This window comes from Giraffa tippelskirchi, chromosome 8 (assembly GCF_054371585.1).
Source record: "Giraffa tippelskirchi isolate mGirTip1 chromosome 8, T2T-mGirTip1v1.2.pri, whole genome shotgun sequence".
NCBI classification, from domain to species: domain Eukaryota; kingdom Metazoa; phylum Chordata; class Mammalia; order Artiodactyla; family Giraffidae; genus Giraffa; species Giraffa tippelskirchi.
In genome coordinates this window covers 73,641,954-73,666,569 of record NC_137282.1, presented here as the reverse complement: position 1 = coordinate 73,666,569, position 24,616 = coordinate 73,641,954, and the positions used below count along the sequence as shown (strand labels likewise).

General features: G+C 55.7%; 1 protein-coding gene across 20 annotated transcripts in view; it reads right to left on the bottom strand.

Moving 5' to 3' along the window:
* Positions 1–16,418, bottom strand: part of MYOM2 (myomesin 2) — a 64,130-nt gene extending 47,712 nt beyond the window's left edge. For 12 of the 20 annotated variants that reach the window (XR_014061263.1, XR_014061271.1, XR_014061270.1 and 9 more), the window contains exons 1-6: positions 16,323–16,418; positions 10,449–10,569; positions 9,272–9,490; positions 6,098–6,260; positions 5,846–6,003; positions 4,543–4,635 (exon numbers count right to left, since the gene is read on the bottom strand). Coding sequence is in view for 8 of the 20 variants with exons in the window: in XM_081517444.1 (XP_081373570.1) it covers positions 4,543–4,635; positions 5,846–6,003; positions 6,098–6,260; positions 9,272–9,490; positions 10,449–10,558 (743 nt within the window). In the remaining 12 variants the exon portion in view is untranslated. Of the gene's footprint in view, positions 1–4,542; positions 4,777–5,815; positions 6,004–6,097; positions 6,261–9,271; positions 9,537–10,411; positions 10,623–16,296 lie in introns of those variants that run through there. The other 8 variants (XR_014061265.1, XM_081517446.1, XR_014061269.1 and 5 more) reach the window with 6 other exon arrangements.
* Positions 16,419–24,616: the final 8,198 nt, after the last annotated feature.

Genomic DNA, 24,616 nt, shown 5'->3' with positions numbered 1-24,616 from the left:
CATACACACACTCTGCTGGTCATTTCTCATCAGCTATTTCGTATAAAAGCCTCAAGTGTCAGGCAAGAGAGTCCTGTTAGCCTATTAATACAGAGAGAAAGCAGAGTCTCTAAGAAGCCAGGTAAACAACACACACAAAATCCTGAAATCTGCAGCTTTCTGCCTTCTGTCACCTCTCCAAGCATGCGCATTATACAGGCACAGTGACAAAAACACAGAGAACATTGACTCAAGTGTCACGTTTAGATGCTTCAAGCATCCGGTGACCCAGAGACAAACCTGTTCTTCAGATGTCTTTTAATTTTATTGTATGTTCTATTTCACCTGGGGTCGAAAACAGGTTCTTTGACCAAAAAGTACACAGTGTCTCCAACAGAGAAGAGCGTATTTCGGAATATTCGGAGGAACCCCGGCCCGCCCCTGCGAGCTTCCAGTCCAGCCCCAGGTGCCAAGCCCACCTGGACAACAGCGTCTCCTGCCGGAGTCTGAGCTCTTCCTCAGCCAATTCACAGAATTAGGACCCAGGGCAGAGCTCCCTCATGCATTAGCACCAACGTAGGTCAAGTAACCGGCCAGCACTTGGCGCTTAGCAGAGGGGACCAGGCCGGGGACCCAGGGTCCTGGTGCACGGAAGGCTGTGTGCCCGCTCACACACATTTAGCCAGTAGGGAGGCTCCAGGGGCCGTGTGATGTGGACAGAAGCCCACATCCTCTACGAGCGCCCAGACCCGCTGACTCTGCCGTGGGCCCTGGCCAGGCACGCCCGCCAAGGGAGCACACGGGCAGGGCGGAACTCTGGTTATTTTCACCTCTTTCCGCTTAGACATGTCTCTGTAACTGTTTCACCTCCTATGAAACACAGTGAACGTGTACAGATGAAAAATAAGCACATGGGCGCGCAGGGGTGCCCATATCCATTTGTTGGCTGCCGGTGCAGGGGTGGGCCGCAGGAAGCCTCGCACGCAGGGGCACCACGCGGAGGGGCGGACAGCGGGGGCAGGGCGAGCAGGACGCGGCATGCTCAGAGGGGACCGCGCCCCACTTAAAATTTCGTCCACAGGTCACCTGGAGACCCACACGCCTGACCACAGCCAGGGGCCTCCAATCTCTCCCTCCTTCCTGAGGCCGCACCAGGGGAAGACCGCAGAGTCTTAATTCGAGACTCTCAGAAGCCACACACAGTGATGAAGGGGCAGAGAAGCTTCCTTTCTATCTGGACGACATCCCAGGGCACACAGAGGCGGGTTCCTGCCATCTCAGTTGTTTCAAACTTCCACAGGGCACTTTTGCATCCCAAAGCCTCAACCTGAAGCGTTCCCAATGCAGGTGAGAAACCTCATCTATTTTAATTTTTTTCGGGGGTCACTCCGAGTGGCGTGTGGAACTTCCGCAGCCAGGGATCAAAGCCGTGCCCCCTGCAGTGGTAGCGCAGAGTCTTAACCACTGGATCATCAGGAAGTCCAACTTGGTCCATTTTGTTTTACTTGAATATTTACTTATTCCCTTGGCTGTGCCAGGTCTCAGTTGCGGCCTGTGGGATCTTTGGTTGTGGCATACAAACTCTTAGATGGGGCACCTGGGATCTATTTTCCTGACCAGGCATCGAACCCAGGCTCCCAGCATTGGGAGCGTGGGGTCTCAGCCACTGGACCACCAGGGAAGTCCCTTGTCTATTTTAAAAGAGGGGCGACAAACGTTTAAGCAGGACATGAATTTCTTCTGGGTCACCAGGGCCCATGTCCTCAACCTCTAAGTGGTGTTGACATGGGATTTAAATTTTCACTCAAAGTAGAATTTGAATATCAAAGTCTAAAAATAAAGCGCGAGAAGAGGCCAGCCCTGGAGTCACCCTACAAGGAGTGGGGCGCGTTGGGGTCACACTGAAACACAAGACGGGATGTTCTGAACGCCTCTACCAAAGCACGGCGGCCCCATAGAAATTCTGTGCAGAAACAGAGCTCACCCTGTGAGTTGCAAGAGAAAGTCTGATGGGCGTGTAAAACCGTGTCAATTACAGCTTCAATTTGAACAGCACCAAAGGGGACGAAGCTTCCTTTACGGCACTTCAAGAATCTGGCAGCGGCGGCCAAAAAATATTCATAGCAGCAAATGTCACTGGGTAAGAGAAGGCGGCGAGGAGCAGGCACATTCTCCCACACCTCCTGAGTGCGGATCAGATGATGGCGGCTCAGCAGTTTGGAATGAACAGCTGAGCGCAGCTGTCGTGTATGGGACCTCCCGGCCCTCCTTCTGGAGAATATGCTCATTTCAGCTGCTAAGAATGTCCCCACATGGGTAAGAATACTGAGAGAAACGTTAGTCTCAGAATGTCCTTGTCCCCAGTTCCTTGGCTATTTGCAAGCTGATGCCAACACCAAGTCTGTCTGAGGATCCCCAGATATACTTGGGCCTCACTGATTTAGTTCCCCTGGTTCAAAGCTTCTCTTATTCCCGAAACAGCGTGAAAAGTTGCCACACGAGGGTGAGTGGGACATTTTCATACTTGAGAAGAGCTTCCCCAGGGGCTCAGGTGATAAAGAATCCGCCTCCAATGCAGGAGACCCAGGTGTCATCCCTGGGTCGGGAAGACCCCCTGGAGGAGGGAAAGGCCACCCACTCCAGTATTCTTGCTGGAGAATCCCATGGACAGAGGAGCCCGGTGGGCTACAGTCCATGGGGTCGCACAGAGTTGGCCACAACTGATTAACTAACACACAGGTACTTGAGAAAGGGAATTTGTTTCTCTTTTCAAAATAATGACTAAAATACAGCTTTGAAATGAAGCAGTTGCTCCCTCAAGCTCACCCCGAGCAGTCCCAGGGCACCCTGGGTGAGAAAAGTCACCTCAAATTAAAGCACTCTTCTAAATGGCGGCTGGCCCCTCTCCCTGTTCATAAACTGCATGGTTCACTACCTGTGGACACTTCCGGAAACTCTGGGACTTGAAGGGGCATGGACGCCCGGCCCCCACCGTCCCTCAGCCGTCCACACCCTGCGGACACGGGACTGACTAGCCTCGCCTTTCGCATCCACTCCATCGCACACCCTCCCGCTCCACCCGCGAAACCTGTCCTCACCCCCGTCCACCTGCCCACGTGCCGCCACCTTCCTTGCGTTCCAGCCAAGCGCCCACCCGCCCTCCTGCCAGTTGCAGGGGTGACTCTCGGGGACCTGTTAGACCTGTCCTCCCCCTTGTGCCCAACAACAGCCACGGTCCCAGCCGGATGGCTTCAGGGTAGGGGCGGTTGTCTCTGCCCTCCTGCCCTGTGATGCCCACCGACCGCTGCAGCCCGGGGCGCGGTGCCCCTCCTGGGAGCCCCCGTCCCTCTTCCGTCACCTGCAGGCCCGGCCCTTAGATGGCTTCTCTCCAGAGACCTGCCCCTTCAGCTCACAACAGCCCCAGATGTGTGTGTCTGGATCTGGGCACCCAGCACCGTCACCCTGGTCTGATTCTCCTTTCATGACATGTACGGCTCACCTCCGTGTGCTAGACCCCCAAGTCAGGAAGCCAGCTTCTGGCTGCTTTATCCCAAGCCCCCGGACAGTGTGGGGCACACAGGAGGTTCTCAGTCAACAGTGGGGCCTCCAGCTGCTCTAAGCAGCCTCAGCTTTACTTTAGAGAAACAAAGTCATGACTCAACACAGACTTGAATCTTAACTGTAATCTGTTAGCCTCTGTCCTCATTAACCTGCATGTTATGATCTTTTTGTAAAAAATGAAAGCTGTGTATTCAGAAAAGCAGAGAGAAAATGAACAGCAAAATTTCACTTTTGGTAAAAAAAAAAAAAAAAATTGAAGTGTGCATGGAGGGTGAGTGTTGTATAAGAGAAACAGCAGTGCTGTGAGTGCGCCAGAATACTGACCCGAGATGCTGGAAACAGGGTGAACTTCATTATCTTTCGCTTATCTGTATTTACTGTGCGCCTGTACACGCTTAGTTGCTTCAGTTGTGTCTGACTTTGCTACTCTACGGACTGTAGCCCGCTGGGCTCCTCTGTCCATGGGATTCTCCAGGCAAGAACACTGGAATGGGTTGCCATGCCCTCCTCCGGGGGATCTTCCCGACCCAAGGATCAAACCAGTGTCTATTAGGTCTCCTGCATTGGCAGGTGGATTCTTTACCACCAGCACCGCCTGGGAAGCCCACCTGTATTTATTACATGTTTCCAATTTGATGTGAGAAAAAAAAAAAAGGTCACGTTTCCTTGAAGAGTGGAGCTTAGGGATTGTGGCCCAAACCTGGTAGGAGATTCAGCCCAGCCAGTGGGAGGGCGTGAGGGCATCTTAGCTTTTCCCCATGGCCTCGCACCTGGACTGGCCACCGTTGTCCTTTGATAAACTGTCTAAACCACCTACTCCCTTTGTGCCCAAAGCAGAAGCCTGGGCAGAACTCGGGCCCCACACCCCTCAGCCTGCCACCAGGGAATCTCCCGCCAAAGTTAACTCAGAAGCTCCAGGAGCACCGTGCTGAACGTGGAGTGAGCTGGCCTCTGCCCCCATGTTTGGAGGCTGACCACCTGGGCAGGCATCCGGGCGCTTACCTGTTGATCTCCAGTGTGTGCACGCCATACATGCTGTCGATTCTGTACTTGCCCGGCTCCGCGGCCTGGCAGATCAAGCTGCCGTCTTTATACCTGAACAAGGGAAGCACCTGAGCGTGAAGGCAGGTGGAGGTTTGGCGCGTGTCCCGACCTTGCTCGTTTTCCATCCCTGCCCCCGCCTGGCCCCACACACACATGCGCACACACACACACGCATCATCGCCCTGCTTCTGCCTGAGTCACCGCTCACATCTCAGGTGGATGGGCAGGGGGAGCAGCTTCAGGAAAGGTCCAGCACCCCCCTCAACTGTTTAAGAGGAGGCGGCTCTCACTTGACTTGGACAACCTGGGCAACCCTCAACCTGCAACAGCGCATGGGTCAAGGTCCCCTGGAACTTGCTAGAAACTCAGGATATGTCATTCCAAGAAAAAACGTAACCAATGTTGGTTAGGCCCTGGTAGAGCCTCTGGAAGGCACAGGGCCACCGGGACTCACATGGTGAGACCCAGCCACTCTGGTCTCACCAGGAGGAGGCTGGATCCGGTGGTCCCCCAGGACAGCAGGACCACGGCTCCCCGAGACCAAGGGCAGGCAGCTCCCAGTCTCCCTAGCCCGCCCGTCAAGCAGCCAGTGGAGCCAGGCAACACTTGTCTCCTCTGCTGCCAAGAGACTCCGCCCGGGACACGAGCAGAATGTCTCTGTGGCCAGACAGACCTCCGGGACCCGGCATGAGCAAGTGGGAAGGAAATGGACAGATATGTCAGCTTTAACAATGCACTTCAAAACCAAGAGTCGATGGGGCTCAGAGACTCCATCTGTTAGTATCTCAAGGCTTGAGGAACCCCCGCTGTGTGGTTCCAGGGTCTTGGAGCTTAGCGTCTCTACCCACACGAGTAAAGCAGAACCGTGGGTGTCAACACTGGTCATTTCACGGAACCTCGTTTTACTTTATTTTCCTGGCTGCATTATGCTGCTTGCAGGATCTTAGTTCCTCGAGTAGGAATGGAACCCCAGGCCCCCGGCAGTGAGAGCTCAAAGTCCCGACCAGTGGACCTCCAGGGAATTCCCGGGTTTTACATAACAGTCCTCTGGACAATCAGTTGGCTGAATTGCGGTGAAATGAAACCGCCTGCCCAGGCCCCTGCGCGCGTTTACAGCTGCCTCTGCCGGTGGGTTTTGTGTGTGCTGGCCCCTGGGGAGTGCCGCGCCCTGCACGCGGACCTCCTCCATCCACCCAGGTGAGCAGAGGCTGCAGAGGTTTCAAAGGGGAGCAGCCGGCCCGCCCCAAGGGCGCCCACTCACCACTGCACCACCGGGGTGGGGAACCCCTGCACCGTGAAGCACAGCTTGACCGACATCCGCTCCCAGACGGTGTGCGAGCGCAGCCGCACCAGGATCTCGGGCGCCCGGCTTATTCGCTCCTCGAACGAGTGCCTCTCCCAGGCCAGCCTGTCATCCATCTGTCCGGGGCGCGGCACAGTCAGGGCGCTGGGGGGCGCCCCGGGGCCCCGGAGCACCCCACCACCCACGGACACCCCCAGCGCCCGCGCCTACCGCGTGGTGCAGGCCATGTCTGCCCGCGTGCTGCAGGGCCAGCCTGTCCAGCTGGTCCCGGGCGTGGGTGCGGGCCACATGCACGTCCTCCTCCAGCTGGGCCAGCTCGCTCAGGTAGCGCTCCCGCTTGGCCTCCCCGTAGGCAGCCACCAGCGACTGGTACCTGTGCGCGGTGGAGAAGGGGGCGCGGTGACCGCGGGCGGGGCCAGACCCCGCCTCCCCAGGCGGACGCCTCGACGTCGGCTTATTCCTCGAGCTCCCCTCTGCCCGGCGTCACACGAAGCCCACTCGTCTCCCCCAGAGGCTGCCATGTCTGAGTGAATTTCAGACCCAGGTAAAGCCTTCTGAACTAGCAAATTCAGAGTAAAATAGTCTGTATTCTAGAGGACACAGTCGGCAGCTTCTCGATCTGTAGGGGCGGAGGAGAAGAAGTGAGGGGTCCATTCCTCCCGCCGTGGGCCACAGATGACCCCCGACCCCCCGGCCCAGCGGGCATCCAGGCTCCTGGCCGGCTCCAGACACCCTGATCCTGGCTGCCCCACTCCCCTTCACTCCTGAAGACAGGCGCACGCAAGTGGCTCTGAGGGTCTGTGCTGGAGACAGCCAGGGCCTGCTAAGCGGGCTCCCAGAAACGGAGCCTTCTTTTCTTGTCTGCAGCGGATCCCACTAGGAGACAGTCACAGCAGTGACGGACCTCTGCGCATGCCGCAGACTGTCCCGACAAGACTGAGGGATCGGAAGTCCCACCTTGACCTGTGCACAAACTCTACGAGTACGGGGCTTACTGATGGCACCACCAGCCTCTAGTGGTTTATAATTGAACTGGAATTGCCCCTCGCCCCAAACACTGTGACTCAGGACACTGACAAAGTGTCCCTGCTGGTCCCTGTTCAGGAGGCCAGGACCCCACGTTCCTGTGCCGAGCAATGTCAGTGTCCGAGCTTCTGCCCTAAGGACACACCCCTTGGACAGCTGCGCGAGACTGGGAGGCCCACTGTCTGGGAGGACAGACATACAGGCATCAAAGGGACACTGCTAATGGGCTGTATCTTTCAGCAGGACACACCCAGACCCTTCAGAGCACACTGATGCTACATTGGCTTTTATTTCACAGCCTAACTCACACCGATGGAGCCACAATTTTGTCTTTCACCAAAGACTGATTTGTCCTGGGTTAAACTCCTATCTGCCACAGGATGTAAGGAATAAATATGTGCTCTCAGTGACACTTGAGGCCAACAAAAGTAGTAAATCGTCTTCAGGACTGGAATTCATCTAACTCCTCAAATGCCCCTACACCCGCTCCCCTCCGTGGCCAGGACAGAGCAGGAATTGCTACAAAATCTCCATGAATTCTGGCTCAGCTCACCAAAACCACCAGTTATACTTAGGTTCACTTTGAAGGGAGGAAAGACCTTGTAGGATCTTTCACACAGCAGATGTGCACATGGGTTGTGAGGGTAAAACCCTGTGAAGGTCCTAAAAGCAGAGTCCCAAAGCATGGGGCTGGGCTCCGTGGAGGGCTGGCACAGCCGTGCTCCGCTGCACCTGCTCAGAAGGACTGACTTTCACCCTGAGCTCCAGGGACACAGTAAGATCATAATCAGTCACCGAGAATCAAAATACATTCTTGAGTCAGATTTGCTACTGCAAGAGAGCAGCTTCGTGTGTTTTAGGAAAACTTCCAACAGCCAGAACTGTCACAAAAGTCATTTTTTGCTGAAACCACACGAGTCACAGTAACCGACTCCCTAACTGTTCAAATCAATACAAGTTTACTTTCCTCATCCATTTCACCTCAGGAAACTGAGGAATGGGAATTTATGGGACAAGATCACACCAAGTTATCAATATAACTGATGCTTCAAATAAAGATAAAGTGATAAGGCTATGGTCTTGTCACTTGCTGTGCCAAAACTTTGAGTAGAACTCTTTCTGCAATAATCCAACACATAAAAGCCCAATTTCTTAATGTACACATTTTGAATTGATTCTTTTACAAAATAAGTCTTCACTTGACAATAAAATTAATTTACAGGACAACACTCCCATAAGGCATTTAAAAATAATTCAAATTTTCAAAAATAAAGGCTAATCTTTTCAGCTATACAATATTTTCATTAAACAGGTTCCTTAGTCATAGTGAAACTTTCAGACTGAAACATGTTGACCTAAATCCCATTTTTCCTTCTGGTTTTGAGTGCTTTAGAGATATAGAGAGAAATTTCTAGAAATAAGTAGAAGGTGAGGAGGCAAAATAGAGCAGATACGAAGGATTCTCGAGATGCATAAGTACTCTGTTCTTAGAAGATTGGAGCCACCTGACCACCGGCCTCTTGTGATGTGGGATAATTTTAAGCCTGGCGTTCTCAATCACCCGCCCCATTCCGGCAGCTTCTCCCCCACGAGCTGAGCCAGTGGAAACGTGCGGCGCGAGGGTCTACGACCCCTCCCTGCAGCTCTGCGTCCACACGGACAGCCGGCTGGCATCCTGGCCCCTCTCTGGAAGGTCCCCCTGCTTGACCGCAGGCCTCACAGCTGGTCTTTAGTAGCCCGAGAGGTTGTTGATGGAAATTTGAAAACTCCAATTCACACCTTTAGGTCTCCATGCTTCCAAGTGTGGCAAATGAGTCATATTCCCTGGGGGCACTTCCTGGGGAAGTGCGTTTAGCGGGAAGGGAACAGAGGCCTGAGGCCAGCCCAGCTGTGTCGCAGGGAAGCAGATGGATGTGGGTCCCCTGGACCGCAGCGCTCCCCTCTGCCCGAGGGTGCAAAAAAGCCACCTCAGTCGAGCCCCTGCAGGGACCAGTGGAGAAACAGGGGTCGTGGCTTTTACTGCAGCAGGTGCCCCTCGTGTCTCCCAGGCCCTTCCAGCTCTGCCCCAGCTCTCTGACTGCACGGCCCCCCGTCCCTGGGCCAGGGCGCTGAGTGTGGCGGTGGGGGTGCCCCCGTCCCCGGGCCGGGGCGCTGAGCGTGGCGGGGGGGGTGCCCCCGTCCCCGGGCAGGGGCGCTGAGCGTGGCGGTGGGGGTGCCCCCGTCCCCGGGCCGGGGCGCTGAGCGTGGCGGGGGGGGTGCCCCCGTCCCTGGGCCGGGGCGCTGAGCGTGGCGGGGGGGCACCCCCATCACCAGGCTGGGGCTCTGAGCGTGGCGGGGGGGGGGTTGCTGGGGGGTTACCTGCGCTTCCTCTCCTGGGCCTCCTCCTCCAGCGCACTGCTCACCCTCTTGGCGCACAGCCGGCAGGTGGTCCTCCCCAGGCTGGTCTCCCCCAGGGTGGTCTCCCCAAGGCTGGTCTCCCCCAGGGTGGTCTCTCCCAACGCCGCCCGGCTGGACTCCCTCTGTGAGGACGACTTCCGAGTGACCGATCTCTGCAAAGACGACTGGGCAGAAGCGCGCCTTGGTGCAGGGGAGAAGCACAAACGTGTAGTTATAAACAGCATCGCTCTTTCCATACCCCCAGCCTCTCCTCGGAATGTACGGGCACCCACGCCTGTGGCCACGCATGTGTGTACACACCTACCTGCTCGCGTGTGCACGCACACACATCCCCGTGTGTGACCTCCTCCCCGTCTGCCCGTGCCCACCCCCAGGGGCGCCCTCTCTCCCCAGACTCAGCTCCCTGCCATCCCCGCACCCCTCCGGGGCCAGCAGGTGCCCGCCAGGCCCTTCTGGCCTGAGGCCACAGTGATGCCTATCTTAAGAGATGAGAAGCTCCCCAAGGCTGCGGGGAGGGGCAGTGAATGTTTGGCTCCTTTGGTCACTGGGATGGCAGCTCTAAATATAGGGGCCGCGGAGCTGAGCCCAGAGCCCGTGCTCACTGTCCGTCTCCTAAATTATCGCCGCAGGAGCTCACTGCTGAAGCGGCGGCTTGACACCAGCCCGTCAGACAGAGAGCAATCTACCGTTTGCTCATTTCTCATTAACGTAGCCATGTTCTCTCTGAGATCAGCTTCCGACCGATCATCACTTTGCCCCTACACACCTCAGTCCCACTGGCATTCCCTTCCACAGGTTTCCTTCTCACGGTCCTTGCTTCTGGGTGAGCTTTTAGATTCTAGTTCGGGAAGGCATGTGAAGGAAGGTCCTATCTCATGAGCTAAACCTGGGGCTCAGAGCCAGCCTAAGAGGACCTGCTGGGGTCTGCCAGGACCTGCCAGGATGTCATGCAGTACCCCTGACAGCTTTCTGTGCAGCTAGGTCAGCCTCGCTCCCTGTCTGCCCTGGACATGGGCATCGGGGATCATGGCCCTCCCTCAACCCCCAAACCAGTTCATCTCTGGGCTTCAGGAGGCCTGCGAGGTCAGACACAGCTCATACTCAATATCGGCCGCCTCATCGGTGACTTTCAACTTACTTTTTCTTCGCTGCATATTCATCCAGAAGATACCTTGTTTGGATATTGCGGTACGACTGGTCAAAGTGCTTGTGTCTCTTCTGGTAGAAGGGCATAGCAACGAGCGACATCTTGGCAACTCCTGCAGGAAAGAGCAACGGGCAGAGCTGAGGCCCTGCGCTTCCACTGACCAGGCTGCTGCAATTCTACACGACAATCATCGCCAACTAACTAAACCCTGGCTGAAAGAAAAGAAGGGAACAAAAGGAAGATTCTACAAGAGGAAATAGTGTTGGACACCTATTAGGTCCCCCAGCACTTGACTTCGTTTCTTGTTTGAGTCCGTAAAAATCAGAAGACTGAGCTACACTTTCCACTTAATTAATAAACTCACCCAGTGTCTACAGGTGACCTAGTCCGTTCAGGCAACATGGAAAGTAATGTGAGTGATAAGGATAAAAATAATTGAAGCACAGGTCAAAGAAGTAACCAAACACTTAGAACCGCGTGAGGAGGAGATAAAGCAGAGAGAGGCAGGAAGCCTCCGGGAAGTGGGGTGGTTGGGGGTGGTGCGTGGCCCCGGAGCGTGGCAGCCAGTGGCCCTGAAGAAGGCGCTGTTTGAGAGGAGCCTCTCTGGGTGGGGAGGTGACAGGAGGCCATGGGGCGGGTGAGGGTGTCCCTGGAGCAAGGCGAGGCAGCAAGATACAGGGTCGCGGGGTCCCAACAAGAGAGCTTTCCCTCTGCAAAGACCACGGCCATGGGTGGAGGGTTCAGCATCTCGCAGGGGCTGAAGCCATTCCTGATTGAAGGGGCCTTGAGAAAGGATTGTGTCTCCAGAACACCCCCCAGGCCCACCCCTTCAACAGCCCGACCCACTCACGGGCAACCTGTCAGCTCACTTCACGGGGGGAGCAGGCCTGGGGACGGAGCCCAGCTCAAAGCCTGCAGGGTACAGGAAACTGAGCGTGTTTTGGCTAAATTCTCCCCAAGCAAGAAGTCTTCTAGAGCAATGGTCCCCAACCTTTTTGATACCAGGGACCAGTTTTGAGGAGGACAGTTTCCCACAGACTGGAGGGGCAGGGTTGGGATGATTCAAGTGCATTCGATTTATCGTGCACTTTATTCCTATGATCATTACATCAGCTCCTCAGATTATCAAGCATTAGATCCCAGAGACAAGGGCCCCCCTGCAGTGGGGACGTGGGGGTCTGAGGCGGGGCTGTTAGCGCCTGCACGTGCCTGCCAAGCCGATACCCCACCGGCTTCCCAGCTGCCTGCCTCTCTGAGGAGCGCAGACTGCCTCCCCCAGGCCCTGTGGCTGCTGACCTCCAGACAGAGGGGCTCAAGGACCCCCGAACATCAGCTCCTCTCTCATCATCTGTGCTCAAACAGGAGTGATCTGGCCCAGAGCACAGCCCATGGGACGGGGGAAAGCCGAGGGGCCAGCGCGGTCCTGCCTGCAGCGGGCCCCCTACTCCGCACCGCCGCCCACAGTCCTGAGCGGAGGCTAGGAAGCCTTTCAAACGCAGGGTTTGTTCCTCGTCTGTGACTCACAATCAGGTCCCTTTAGACTGTGATCTCCCAGAATCGTGGAACTGCAGAGCTCAGAAAGGTCCTTGGGGGTTAGCCAAGCTCCTGCCCTTGGGGGAGGATGGCAGGAGCCTCCGTGGCCAAAGAGAGGGGTGATTTCCCAGAAGCAAACAGAAACGACCTGTGTGCACACAGAAGCATACAGAAGCGCACAGAAGACCCGGTCCAGACGCCACCAGACTGCTCTTCCTGGGCCTTTTACACTTTTCTACGCTAACTCATCTCCAAATTCGGAGAAGGCAATGGCACCCCACTCCAGTACTCTTGCCTGGGAAACCCCATGGACGGAGGAGCCTGGTGGGCTGCCGTCTATGGGATCGCAGAGTCGGACACGACTGACGCAACTTAGCAGCAGCAGCAGCACCATCTCCAAATTCCCTCCTAAAGACCAGCTAGTCAACCAACCACCACGGACCCCTGGGGTCCAGGGTGTGGCACGTGGTACACATTTGACTGTAAACACACAAGGGAAAGTTCCCCCTGAGGGAGCCGATGCAGACGCTCCACCCCACCCAGCTTTGAAAGAGGTGCCAATGCTGAGGTCAAGTGCACAGATTCTGATACCTGCAGCCCTGGGAGGGACTCGCCCCTCCAGCACCCTGCGTGGCCTTGGCTCTCTTGTCCTATCTCTAACCCAGACCTCCGGCTGAACCTACACAGTGCTGGCACCACGCCCACAGGGAGGAACGCACACCGGACACTCGTGGCTGTCTGTGCCCAGCACGCCAGTGTCTGTTGTTGTTGAGCTTAATTCTGTAGGCAGGATGGGGTATCTGAAAGCACGCGCTTACCGTTTTAATATCTGCAGTGCCCTCAACTGCATCCCTGGGATTTTCCAAGGAGTGACTCAGAGCGAATCTTCAAGGAAAGCTTCCCCTCTAATAAGGCACACATTCCGTCTCTGGAAACGGGTCACTGAGTCCTTGTGTTGGGGGCCAGGGGTCACCACTCAGAGCCAGTTTCATCTCCGAGACGCCTTCTCCCATTGACCCTGCACTCGTGGGGAAGAGGCCTACAGCGGAGAAGCCCAGGGCGCCCCCGCAGCTGCTGTTGCACCAGTGTCCTGTCCCATCGTGATATGGACATATCTCTACTGAGCCACTCATCAAATCTGTCACCTTTCTTGACAGAAGGAAGAGTCCAAAAATGGCCAAGGTGACGGGAGAATAAGCTGTCAGGACGTGTCCAGAGTGTGGCAACTAGCGACCCAAAGAGGCAGCCCCGCTTGGCGGGACCCTGGTCCTGTTCAGAGCCAGCACCCCTCGGCTCTACATATGGTGGGCGCCCAGCCTGTGCTGGGCTGATGGGTGGCTGGCGAGTCTGTCCTCTCCTGCTGGGGATGAGCCCTCTGTGGTGATGGGGACGCAGGGCTGGAGTGGAGTGCTCGCAGTTCTCCTGCTCTGACTGTGGACTTGCCAGAGATGCATCCCCCAGGACATTGGGGGCCCGGCGGTACCCAGCCCCCAGCCCCCGCGCTTCTCTGCTCTCTGAGTAGACAGCCTGCCCAGAGATCCAAGAGGTTGCCCACACCCACCCCGCCCACAGCAGGCGCACCTGCCCGTGCCAGCCAAGCCTGGACCCCAGCCTGTTGCATCTCGAGGATGGAGACACCTTGGGGATGCCTGCTTCAGGCTGGCAGCGAACTCCCACCTTTGTGCCTGCGACCCCTCCCGGTGGGACTGCCACACAGCCAGAGCCCATGCCAGGCCCCGCGTGGGCACCGCTCAGTGGACCTCAGATTCTAGAACGCCCGACTGTCCCCACCCCTGCGCACCCGGGGCCTGTAGACGGGGGAGGATGCCCATGGAGACAAGCCCTGCAGGCCCAGCGCCTGCTCCGGAGTTGCAGCCCCGGGGTCTTGGGGGACCACGGGGACATGGCCAGCTGCCCTATGGGGACCCCTCAAGAGGAAGGGGTGATGGGCCATCTGCACAGACCTCCGTTTGCTTTCTCCTCTTTAAGAAAACAATCCCCCCACTGACCCCTCAGCCGCCCCCAGCACAGCTTAGGGGAATGAGTCCGGGGGAGTGGGCATTGGGACAGATCCCAGCTCTAACCCCACCGCCCACCCGGGTCAATGTCCTTCATGGAGAACAGAGGGGCTGGAGGAGGGGGCAGGGGACTCCTGGGCACACCAGCAGTGCCGGGCTCTGTGACTGCTGGGGACAACCCCCCACTCTGACCACTACCCCCAATACCGAAGGTGCACAGTCAACCAGTCAGCCATGGTCAAAACACACAGGTTTCGGTGTTTTCAACTGTGAGTGACTTTACACAACTCGAACTGCATCATCTCCTATCCTGGTTGGAGTCTCGACCTTTCCTGCGAGGAAATCGTCTCAGATGATGAAAATAAGCCTCCTGCTCCCCGGCTCCCAGCAACAGAGCCAAGCGTTCGTCTGAACCGGAACCGCCCGCTCTCCACCCATGGGTGCTCCTGACATGTCTGGGAATCGTGACCCCGAAATGAAACGCCAGCCTGTCCTCGGCTGCAGGGACGTGCCTCCATGACAGGCTGCGTCCTGCTCCTGTCCCGCGAGGATGGGCCGGAGTCCTCACCCGTGTCCACTAGAAGGGCTTTAATCCGTGGAAACTATCCATTTACTTCCATTTAGTAAAAGAAAGTGTCGTTTGCTCAGCGAACGTGGTCAGAGCCCACGAGCACACCAGGTGAGAGTGCCCCAGAGAAGCAGGGCACACAGCTGCCCCCATCCCAGGGAGCTGCCCCCACCCCGGGGAGCTGTCCCCCACCCCGGGGAGCTGCCCTCAGCCCGCGGAGCTGCCCCCACCCCGGGGGGCTGCCCCCCACCCCGCGGAGCTGCCCCTACCCCGCGGAGCTGCCCCCACCCCGGGGAGCTGCCCCTCACCCCGCGGAGCTGCCCCCACCCTGCGGAGCTGCCCCCACCCCAGTTCCCAAGACGGGGACTGCTTTCCTTGAGGCTTTTCCAAACTACTCAGCCCAGAAGTCAGTGTAACAGCAGAGCACAGTGTAGCCCTTCAAATCCTCACCCCTGACACGGCCTGACGCCTAATGTCTGGCAGCCAGTTTTTCAAGTGTTCCCCAAATAGCCTCTGAGCCCCGGGACTGAATGTCTTAGCAGTTCCCTCCTTGCTGCTGCAGTCGCTGACTTCCTGGGAGCTGGTCCACCCGCCCCGGTGCTTAAGCAGGATCAAATTAGACGGAGAAACAGGATAAGGCGCTGCTTCCTGGACAGGAGCACTGCTCTCTCCAGCAACCCAGCGACCTGCTGCGTTTTCCACAAATGGAGAGAGCTAGAAACAAAGGAGCCATTATCCGGAGATTTCATCCCACAAACTTTACCCACCGGTTTCCTTGTTTCCATAAAGAACATGTGGGCGAAGTTCCCTAGTTCAGCGTTAGCTTCACACAGATTCCCTGCACACGCAACCCAGACTCAGTCTAGGACAGAACTCTAAATGAGCTTTGCTCCAAGTGCTCTTGGAAGCCTGTTTTACTGCTGTATTCATCAAGGCAGGACCTTAGATCAGGAGGTGGAGGGAGCTCAGCATTTCTGGGTTCTTTGGTGGCACCGTGCAGCATGCAGGACCCTTCCCGGCCAGGACCAGGGCTCGAACCTGTGTGCTTCCATGGAATTCCAACCACTGAGCTCCCATGTTCCTGCCTCGCCGGTCCCCCCCCACCAGCTGCCCCTGCCCCAGACCTTCTGGGTGCAGGCTTCCAACCCCACTGGCTTCCTCTGGGGCAGCGTTTCAAGAACATGACCAGGAAGTCAGCACTCCGGCTCTCTCCGGGGAATCGTGCAGGCTCCTAACGCAGGGGAAGGCATCGGGAGCAGCCCGCTGCTGTGACGGGAGCTCTTGGAAACCGACAGGAAGCACAGAGCTGTCCCCCCCACCCAGATGCTGCAGTCCAGCTCAGCGCAGAATGCCCTGGGTTCTCTTTTTCTCTTAAGAAAATATCCAGCTTCATTTCACACCATTTCAAACCTGCCCTCTCCTGCCAGAGGCTCTCATTTCTGAGACTCCAGAAAATTGCAGACATCCATCAACCGACTGGGGAACCTGGAGATGCTGCAAAATCTAGATAAGGTGCGAGGGCTGGGACAGGCTCCAAAGCGCCTAACAGCGCAGAAAGTTTCAAATCCCACAGACACTCAGAGCTCGCCTCTAACTCCTGGCTGACGTTTGTCTGCGTGGAGTGGACTGCCCTGGTCCACATTTCTTCCCCTGACCCCACTGGGGTCTGAGTGTGATCAGCTCCTACCCACGCCTCCGTCTCCCCTGCCCAGCCTCCCGCGAGCGAAGGGGAGAAGCGAGACTCACCGCAGGAGGGGGTGGCCGGGGGGGAGAGGGCTCACAGGGCTGCAGGCTCTGCTGGGGAAGCTGAGCACGGCTCCCTCCCGACGCCCGGCCACGGTCTATTTATGGCCGAGGAGATGCTATTTATAGACCCCGGGACGCCTGGCCCCACGGGGCTACCTGTGTCGTAAATCATTAGCCTGATCTCAGGAGGGGAAAAAGTCCAGTCCAAGTCGGAGAAATGGAAACGTTGAAAGCACCCGCCGGCACTCACCAGATGCACCTTTCACACCCAGGAAACTGAGGCAACTGACCCAGAAAAGGATTTCACACCCAGGAAACTGAGGCAACTGACCCAGAAAAGGAGCGTGGGTCCGACCCCTGCCCGCCCGCCCTCCCCCCAGCAGCTTCCCTCTGCACAGGGGCCCACAGCTAAAGTCTCCCTGGTTCATGAACAGACAGCCCTAGACGGCTCTCTCACAGAGAGTGGACTACAGCAAACATTGAACCGTTTGGGCTCCAAACTCCGAGAGAGCTCTGAGCCGTGGGTGCAGGGAGGTGGCCGTGGTGGGGATGGACAGGGGAGGCTCTGGCTGGGTTTTTACGTTTATTTCAGAGGCCACTCTGGCTGGGAGTTTCACCCCAGGTTTCATCCTGGGGTTAATTTACCCAGAACATCCACCTAAAAGAAGACCCATGCCTAGTCGGCAAGTTACGTCTTATTTATAGTTATTACCACAGGCGTGCGCGGCATCTCACCCGCCCAGATGACTGCAGGGTGCCCGACGTTTCACGCGGCCAGGGTCCAAATATAAATAACACACAACTGGCACGATCAAGCCCTGGCTGCCACCTGGCGCCGAGAGGAGGGGCGGTGGGGGACCCCCGTCTCCAAAGCCCCACCCAGCAGGGGTGCCCCCATCTCCCAGGCCCCACCCACCCAGGGACCCCCATCTCCCAGGCCCCACACCCAGCCGGGGGCCCCCGTCTCCCAGGCCCCACACCCAGTCGGGGACCCCTGTCTCCCAGGCCCCACCCAGCCGCAGCGCCAGCCCCCAGGCTGCTGGGCCAGGGGGCCGTGTCCCCATCTGCTGAGTGCTAAGGATTTCTCAAAGTTATAGCACAGGGCCAACACTGATGCTCAGTTCAGAGAAACCTCTTTGAATGTTTGAAAAAAGTAACATAATATTCTAAGGTAGTTTGTTAATTTCCGTATATTGTGTCTCAGAAAGCAGCAAAAGAAATATTTCCACACAGTTTAGAAAACAGGTGTACAGCTGGCCAGACACTCGTGACTGTCTTACGTTGTGGAGGACGAAGGCCCATCAAAAGGAGGCCTCCAGGCTTTGGCGAGAGTGGGAAGCCTAGGGCCAGTCCAGCGGTGGTGTCAGGCATGCATGTCAGCCTTCACCTCTGCAGGGGGTCCCCACTAGCAGACGCAGCCAGGAGGGGCCCTGGAGAGCCCCAAGCCCCAGAACCCATCTCTTCCCCCAGGTGGGTCACCCCTCTGCTGCTGAAGGCCTCGCTTCTCACTGAAGAACGTGGTCCTGATGTTCTTACTGCAGCTCACCGGAGCTGACCCCTGCTGGGCCCGTCCTGAGCCTGGAGACCGGGCACACGCCCTGCAGACGCCACCTGACGGGCCACACGACTCAGGGGCAGGGGTCAGTGCCCATCACACCCCCTGTGCGTGCCGTGCCTTCACATTGCTGGCCAGCCTGCACGGGGGCTGCAGGCCTTCCCCTCAGGCTCTGCCTCCTGGACTCTGCACCCTGCACCTTGTCCTCAGGACACAACCATGCCACGAGGCCACTGCTCCACTGATGCAGGCGTATCCTGGAAGAGTGCCACAGATACCTTACCCAGGGACCCCCCTGCTGGCCCAGTGCCCGGGCCCCACCGCTCACCCGCGCTGGGTCTACACCCTCAAGCTAGCAAAGCTGAGGGCTTCCCATTCCATTCTCTACTTTGCTCATCACATTGAGCTTATAAAGGCACAAGCCACAGATTTGCTTCCTCTGACAGCAAAACTGCTGGTTTCTGAAGAAATCATGGCCAAAAACCTCCCAAATTTGATGAAAAACTTTAATCAATGATCCAAAAGGAATGACTCCATTGACATTGCTTCCAACAATGCACACATATACCTAATTACCACCAGGAGTGAAAAAGCTGGCTTTAAACTCAATATTCAAAAAACTAAGATCATGGTATCTGGTCCCATCACTTCATGGCAAATTGATGGGGAAACAATGGAAAGACTGACAGACATTATTTTCTTGGGCCCCAAAATCACTGCAGACGGTGACTGCAGCCATGAAATTAAAAGACCCCGGCTCCTTGGAAGAAAAGCTATGAAAAACCTAAAGTGAAAGTGAAGTTGCTCAGTCATGTCCAATTCTTTGCGATCCCACAGACTGTAGCCTACCAGGCTCCTCTGTCCATGGGATTTTCCAGGCAGGAGTACTAGAGTGTGTTGCCATTTCTTTCTCCAGAGGATCTTCCCAACCCAGGGATCAAACCTGGGTCTCCCACATCGTAGGCAGATGCTTTACTGTCTGAGCCACCTAGACAGCATATTAAAAAGCAGAGACATCATTTTGCCAACAAAGGTCCATCTAGTCAAAGCTATAGTTTTTCCAGTTGTCATGTATGGATGTGAGAGTTGGACCATAAAGAAGGCTGAGTGCCAAAGAACTGATGTTTTCAAACATCGGTGCTGGAGAAGACTCTTGAGAGTCCCTTGGACAGCAAAGAGATCAAACCAGTCAATCCTAAAGTAAATCAACCCTGAATATTCATTGGAAGGACTGATGGTAAAGCTGAAGCTCCAATCCTTTGGCCAGCTGATGCAAAGAGCTGACTCTTTGGAAAAGACCCTGATGCTGGAAAGGTTGAGGGCAGGAGGAGAAAAGGGTGACAGAGGTTGGATGGCATCACTGACTCAAGGGACATGAGTTTAAGCAAACTCCAGGAGATAGTGAAGGACAGGGAAGCCTGGTGTGCTGCAGTCCATGGGGTCACAAAGCGTCGGACACGACTGAACGGCTAAAAAACAGCAACAAAAGTACTGATGGGATTGACAGCACATTACTTCAGAATCAAAACCTCACCAAATATTGGAGCTACAACAATAGAACATAAGCAAGATAAAATGTAGAGAGGGAAAAGATGGGGAAAATAAGAGCCTCAGAGAGCTACAGGATGACTTGAGGCAGGTAATACATGTGGCCCCACGTGAGTCATTAGGAAGGAGTCCCCAAGGAAGGGGGCTAGACGGAAGAAAATACTTGAAGAAATAACTGCCGCGATGTTTCTAAATTTGCTAAAACTCTAAACTCACGGATGTAAGAAATTCAAGAGACATCAAGGTCAAGAAGCGTGAACAAAGCTACAGCCAGTCACGTGGTAATCCAAGTGCTCAAAGCCAGCAGGTACGATTACCAGGACAGCTTCAGACAGGACACGTTCCGCACAGAGGGATGAAGCTGAGAAGGGCTTTTCATGGAAACAATGCAAAGGAGAGTATTCAGCCAAAAGAAAAACAAACAAACAAACAACTTTCAGAAATGAAGGTGGCTCCGCCGTGCACACACGAGCTGGGGTGCTATGAGTGGGAACCTGGTGGGACCCCCAGAAGGTGCCCCTGCCTCAGACCCAGGGTGTCCGCGGAGCCCAGGGGCCCTGGCCTCACCAGTAACTAGGCAGCAGGAGCCACCCCAGCCGGCTGGGGCCAGAGGGGCCAATCTAAACACACCTCACGGAGACCCCCGACCTCTGCACCGAGCCAGCTAAGTCTGCACCCGGGGCCCCCGCCCTGCTCCCCCCAACCCGGGACCCAGCCCCCTCCCGAGTGTTCTGTGTGCAGACGCCGCCCCAGCCCCGCCGCTCCCCTCTTTGCCCCCCGGCCTGTCCAGCACAGTTCAGACGTCCCTGCGGTGCCCCCCCCGGCCCCCACGCACTCTGCCTGCCCGGCTCCTGCCGCACGTGGCCACATTCCCTGTTTATCCACTTTCCACTGCCCTCGGGCCTCTCTGTCCACTTTCCACTGCCATCACGTCACTCTCCAGAATAGCCCTCAGCCCCCCGACCCCGTGTCACCACCTCCAGGGGCTGTGACCCGCCACCTCAGCCACCGTCTGACCCCAGGGACCACCTCGAGATTCCGTGAAGAGACTTCAAAGCTGCCGTGGGGCGCAGCCCACAGCTCCACTCTCCCCACCTCTGCCCCTCTTACCCCGCGGACGCCCCGCCTTGGAGTAGGTGCCTGTGGGGGCGGCAGGTACCCACCTTGGATGCCCGTCTTCTTCTGCAGAGAGGATGCAGTCGCAACCTCCGTGAGCTGAAGACTGAGCTCAGGTCCCCTCTGCTCCCGCAGGGTCTCCGTGTCCAGCGGTCCCCCCTCCACGAGCAGCACAAGGCAAGGACCCTGGGCGCCTCCCCCAGACCCCCCTGGCCCTGCACAGTCCTCCTCAGCACCCCGTCCACACCTCTGTCCCCCTCCAGGGCAGAGCTGGGCCCTTCTGCCAGAACCACTACTGTCTCCACCCATGTGCCCTGGCTTCCCCAGGCCCCGTTCCAAACAACAGCCTCAGGGCTCAAACCTGAGCCGTCACCCCAACCTCTGAGAGCCCGTCACGCCTTAAAGACTAGCGTGTTGATATCCGCCTGGCCGCAGCGTCCCAGCTGGAAGGGCCCAGGCTGCCCCTCCTTCTGCTCAGCTCACCCCATCCAGACTCCACCTCAAGCTCCAGTTTCTCAGGCGCCTCTCCCTGACCCCGTCTAAGTTGGGTTCCTCTGTCACGTCCCCTGAGAGCCCTCATTGTGGTTTGTAAATGTACATGTGCGGTGACCGGGGCATTGGTCTGGCCCATCCATCTACCCACCCGCCTCTGAGCACCAGGTACCCAGCTGGCCGTGAAAACAGCTCCAGGCCCACAGGGAAAACACACTCAACAAGGAGGTGCTTCCTGATGAACCAGCGAACGAGCTAACACGCCTCCTTCACCATTAGCGAGACATGGAGGGTGACCCGACCGGTGTGCTCCCTGACATCAAAGAGCGGGTGGATGGAGCATTCCTCGGTGCATCTGTAATGGAGCCCGGAGTTTTTCCATATTTTGTAAATCAGAACTAATCCTAGGAAACCTGGCACCAGCTCCCGGCCACATCTCTGCAGGGTCATGTGTACATTCTGTTCAGCGTGACCTCCACCGTGTTCCTCCCGAGATGGGGGTGTCGGAGCCCCCAGGGCCACGGATGACCTGCAGCCCAGCTCCTCCGGGGAGCTGACGTTTCCTGACTCGGGAGGTTCATCCCAACCAGCTAGAGACTAGAAGTTGGCTTAGTGGGTGAGAAACCCAGCGAGGCCCCACAGACCCTCATGGAAAGGGAAGGGCTGCCCCGAAGTGGTTTACGGTTATCAAGGCAACCACAGATTTCCACGTTTTAGTAAAGCTCGAAATTATAATTCAATCCTGAATGCAGTATTCGTAGTTGTGTTTTTAAACTGAGAACTGCCGTCTGACCAGCTGAACTGTACCCTGTGGGCCTTTCTCCTAACCCACTGTCCCCAGCCCCCGAGGACTCCCCCCAGGACGGAAGCTGGTTGGCATCTGTACCCTCCCTCTGACCGAATCGGGCCTCCGCATCGTCCAAGCTCAATAAAGACGTGTTTACTAAAAGGGAGAGCATGGCCTTCGTCCTGCAGATTCTATTTACAGGTTTCTGTTTACAGATATGGCCCTCAATTAATGGGAAGTTTATCTCCACCCTGTCACTAAATAATCACAGCAGGGCCAGAGGAGGTGAGAGCTGCCCAGGGCACCCTGAGCCCGTTGTCAAGGGCACTGGCCGCTGGCCTGGTTTTCCTGTCTGTTAATCTGCAGCTGAAGCTGCGTGCCCTGGGCACAGTCTCCGCCGCCCGGGACTTGGCTTCCCGGTGGGAAGGCGAGACTCAGATTAGATGGTCCTTGTTTAAGCCCCGACTCGCCGTGACTTCAGTCCTGAATGACAGCGCTGGGGGAAGAGAGTGCGGCCCCCGTGAACAGGGTCCCCAGCAGCCTGGCCCAGAACAGGATCCAGGAAACAGGAACCAGAGCGCAGGATGCGCCTGCCAAGAAGATTCCACTCCGTAAGCGCCTAATGGCCTGGAGATCACCAAGCACACCGCTTCTCAAACAGCAGTTGTCACGAAACAGAGCGGGTGGAAAGAGCGCTCAGCTGGCAGGGCCGCGTGTCCTGTGCGCAGCGGGAGCCGGCCATGTGCCCCGGCTCCGGGGTGGATGCAGGGGGCAGAGACAGGCCAGGGCCAGCCTCAGAGGACCCCCAGAGCTGGACAGCACCGGCTGTCACCCCCCGGCCCTTCGCAACCCCCTGCAAATGTGGAAACAGGCCCAGCCAGGCCGAAGGCTGGCGGTGGGACTTCTGGGCCCCTGTGAGTCCGTGGGCCGCTTCCTGTTCTAAACATCGCCTCGTGTCCGTCTGTCCATCTGTCTGTCTCAGCGGCTGTCTCTCTGGAGCACGCTGACCACGGCACCCTAATCACAACCAGCACACGCTCACCCCACGAATGGGGACCCACAGCCGTGACCCCCCCATGAAAATGAAACCCCTGAGAGGTGCACCCAGGGAGGATGACATTTTTCTCCAAAAAACTCTTATTTTCCCTTCCAGCGGGATGTAAAGCTGAGCTCACAGAGCTTTGCCGTCTCTCCCGGGAGCTCCTGCACTTTATTTTTCATGCCTGTGAAGAGCTGTCACAGGATCGCCTCGTTCGACTTGAACTTCCCATGGTGCTCTTCCTGAGAAGGTTCCTTTCATCATCACAGACTATTGTACTTGGAGAAGACGCGAGAAACAGGGTGCAGATAATCCCCGCTGCTAAAATAGCCCAAGTTCATGGAACGCTTATGTACATAAAATTCTAATTTGGACCAGTTAGGAATGAAACTGCAGACCACAGTGCCTAGGATCTAAGAGTACTCAATTACTCATAAATTAAAAGACGACCATCCAAAGTCTAATTCGGCAATGATGTTAGAAATTTAAGCAAATTATCTTCAAAAGTGTACATAAATAAAGCTATTGCTATTCTACCCCAGGAGAGGCATAAACCATACCTCATTCTCTTTTTCTCTTAAACAACTATTCCCGGGGCTGGCAAGAACAGATGCTTGATAAATATTCCTTGATTTGGCTATTTAGAAGAAAATTAAATGAATTGAGTTAAGAGATGTGGTCAAGGCAGGAGTGGAACCTGCTTTAATCCTGTGAAAAGTAAAGATACAAGTATCAACTCCTGACTTGTTAGAGGTACAAATAAAATAATGGTAAAGTATAAAAAAGTAACAACATATAGACATCATTATTATTTGTGTCAACATATAGACATCATTTATTACTCCATTCTAGTTTATAAATTCAACATTATATTTGACAATTGATTATCTGCAGATTATCAAGTACTCCTTGAGCCCAAAATTTCTTGAACATTTTAGTCAAACTTTTTGGACCCCCATGGGCCCTTAAAAATATCCCAAACAGTTCTTACTGACATGGGTTATGTCTACCTATATTTACCACATGAGAAATTTAGTTCACTTTAAGGTAACGAAATCTAATCCATTATATGTTAACACAAATAACATATTTACATAAAATAAATATATTTTTAAAACAAAAAACAGAGTGACACTCCTTTATATTTTTAAGACTCTGATTTTTGGTTTAAGAAAAGACAGCTGGGGCTGTGTTTCTGCATTCAGTTTGTTGCAGTCCGGTTCTTAGCTGGAATATGTGGAGAAGATCCAGGCTCTTGTATACACAGTGCAGGAGAGAGCAATCGTCACAGCCCTTTCAGAAGTGAATACTTTTTTCTTTTACTGCAGTCAGACGCTCTCTGTTAATTTCTTAAAGCTTCTTTACAACAAGGAACCTGGGACCACAGCCACCACCTTCCACACCTGTTACATCCTGTGATCTCTCTTGCAGCTTGGATGCACCATCTACACCCAGACACTTTGTGACATCCTGTGTTGGCCTTTCGGAAAATAAGAGTTCCCTGAATTTACACAGATCTTCCAAATTCCATCATACAGGAGCAAAAGCTAACCCTGTTGATACAGCCACCAATCTCATCAGTGTTATGAGATTGATCCTTTACGCCCAGGCTCTGTAAGCAGCATCAGAAACCCCCAGGTGACTCCGGACCACTCTCAGAAGTGCTGAAGCCGCCAAACTTCCGTTGAAATCTTAACCAAGTGCATATTCAACTTACATCCACTGGACGGCGCACCAAACCGGCAGAGCCGTCCAAA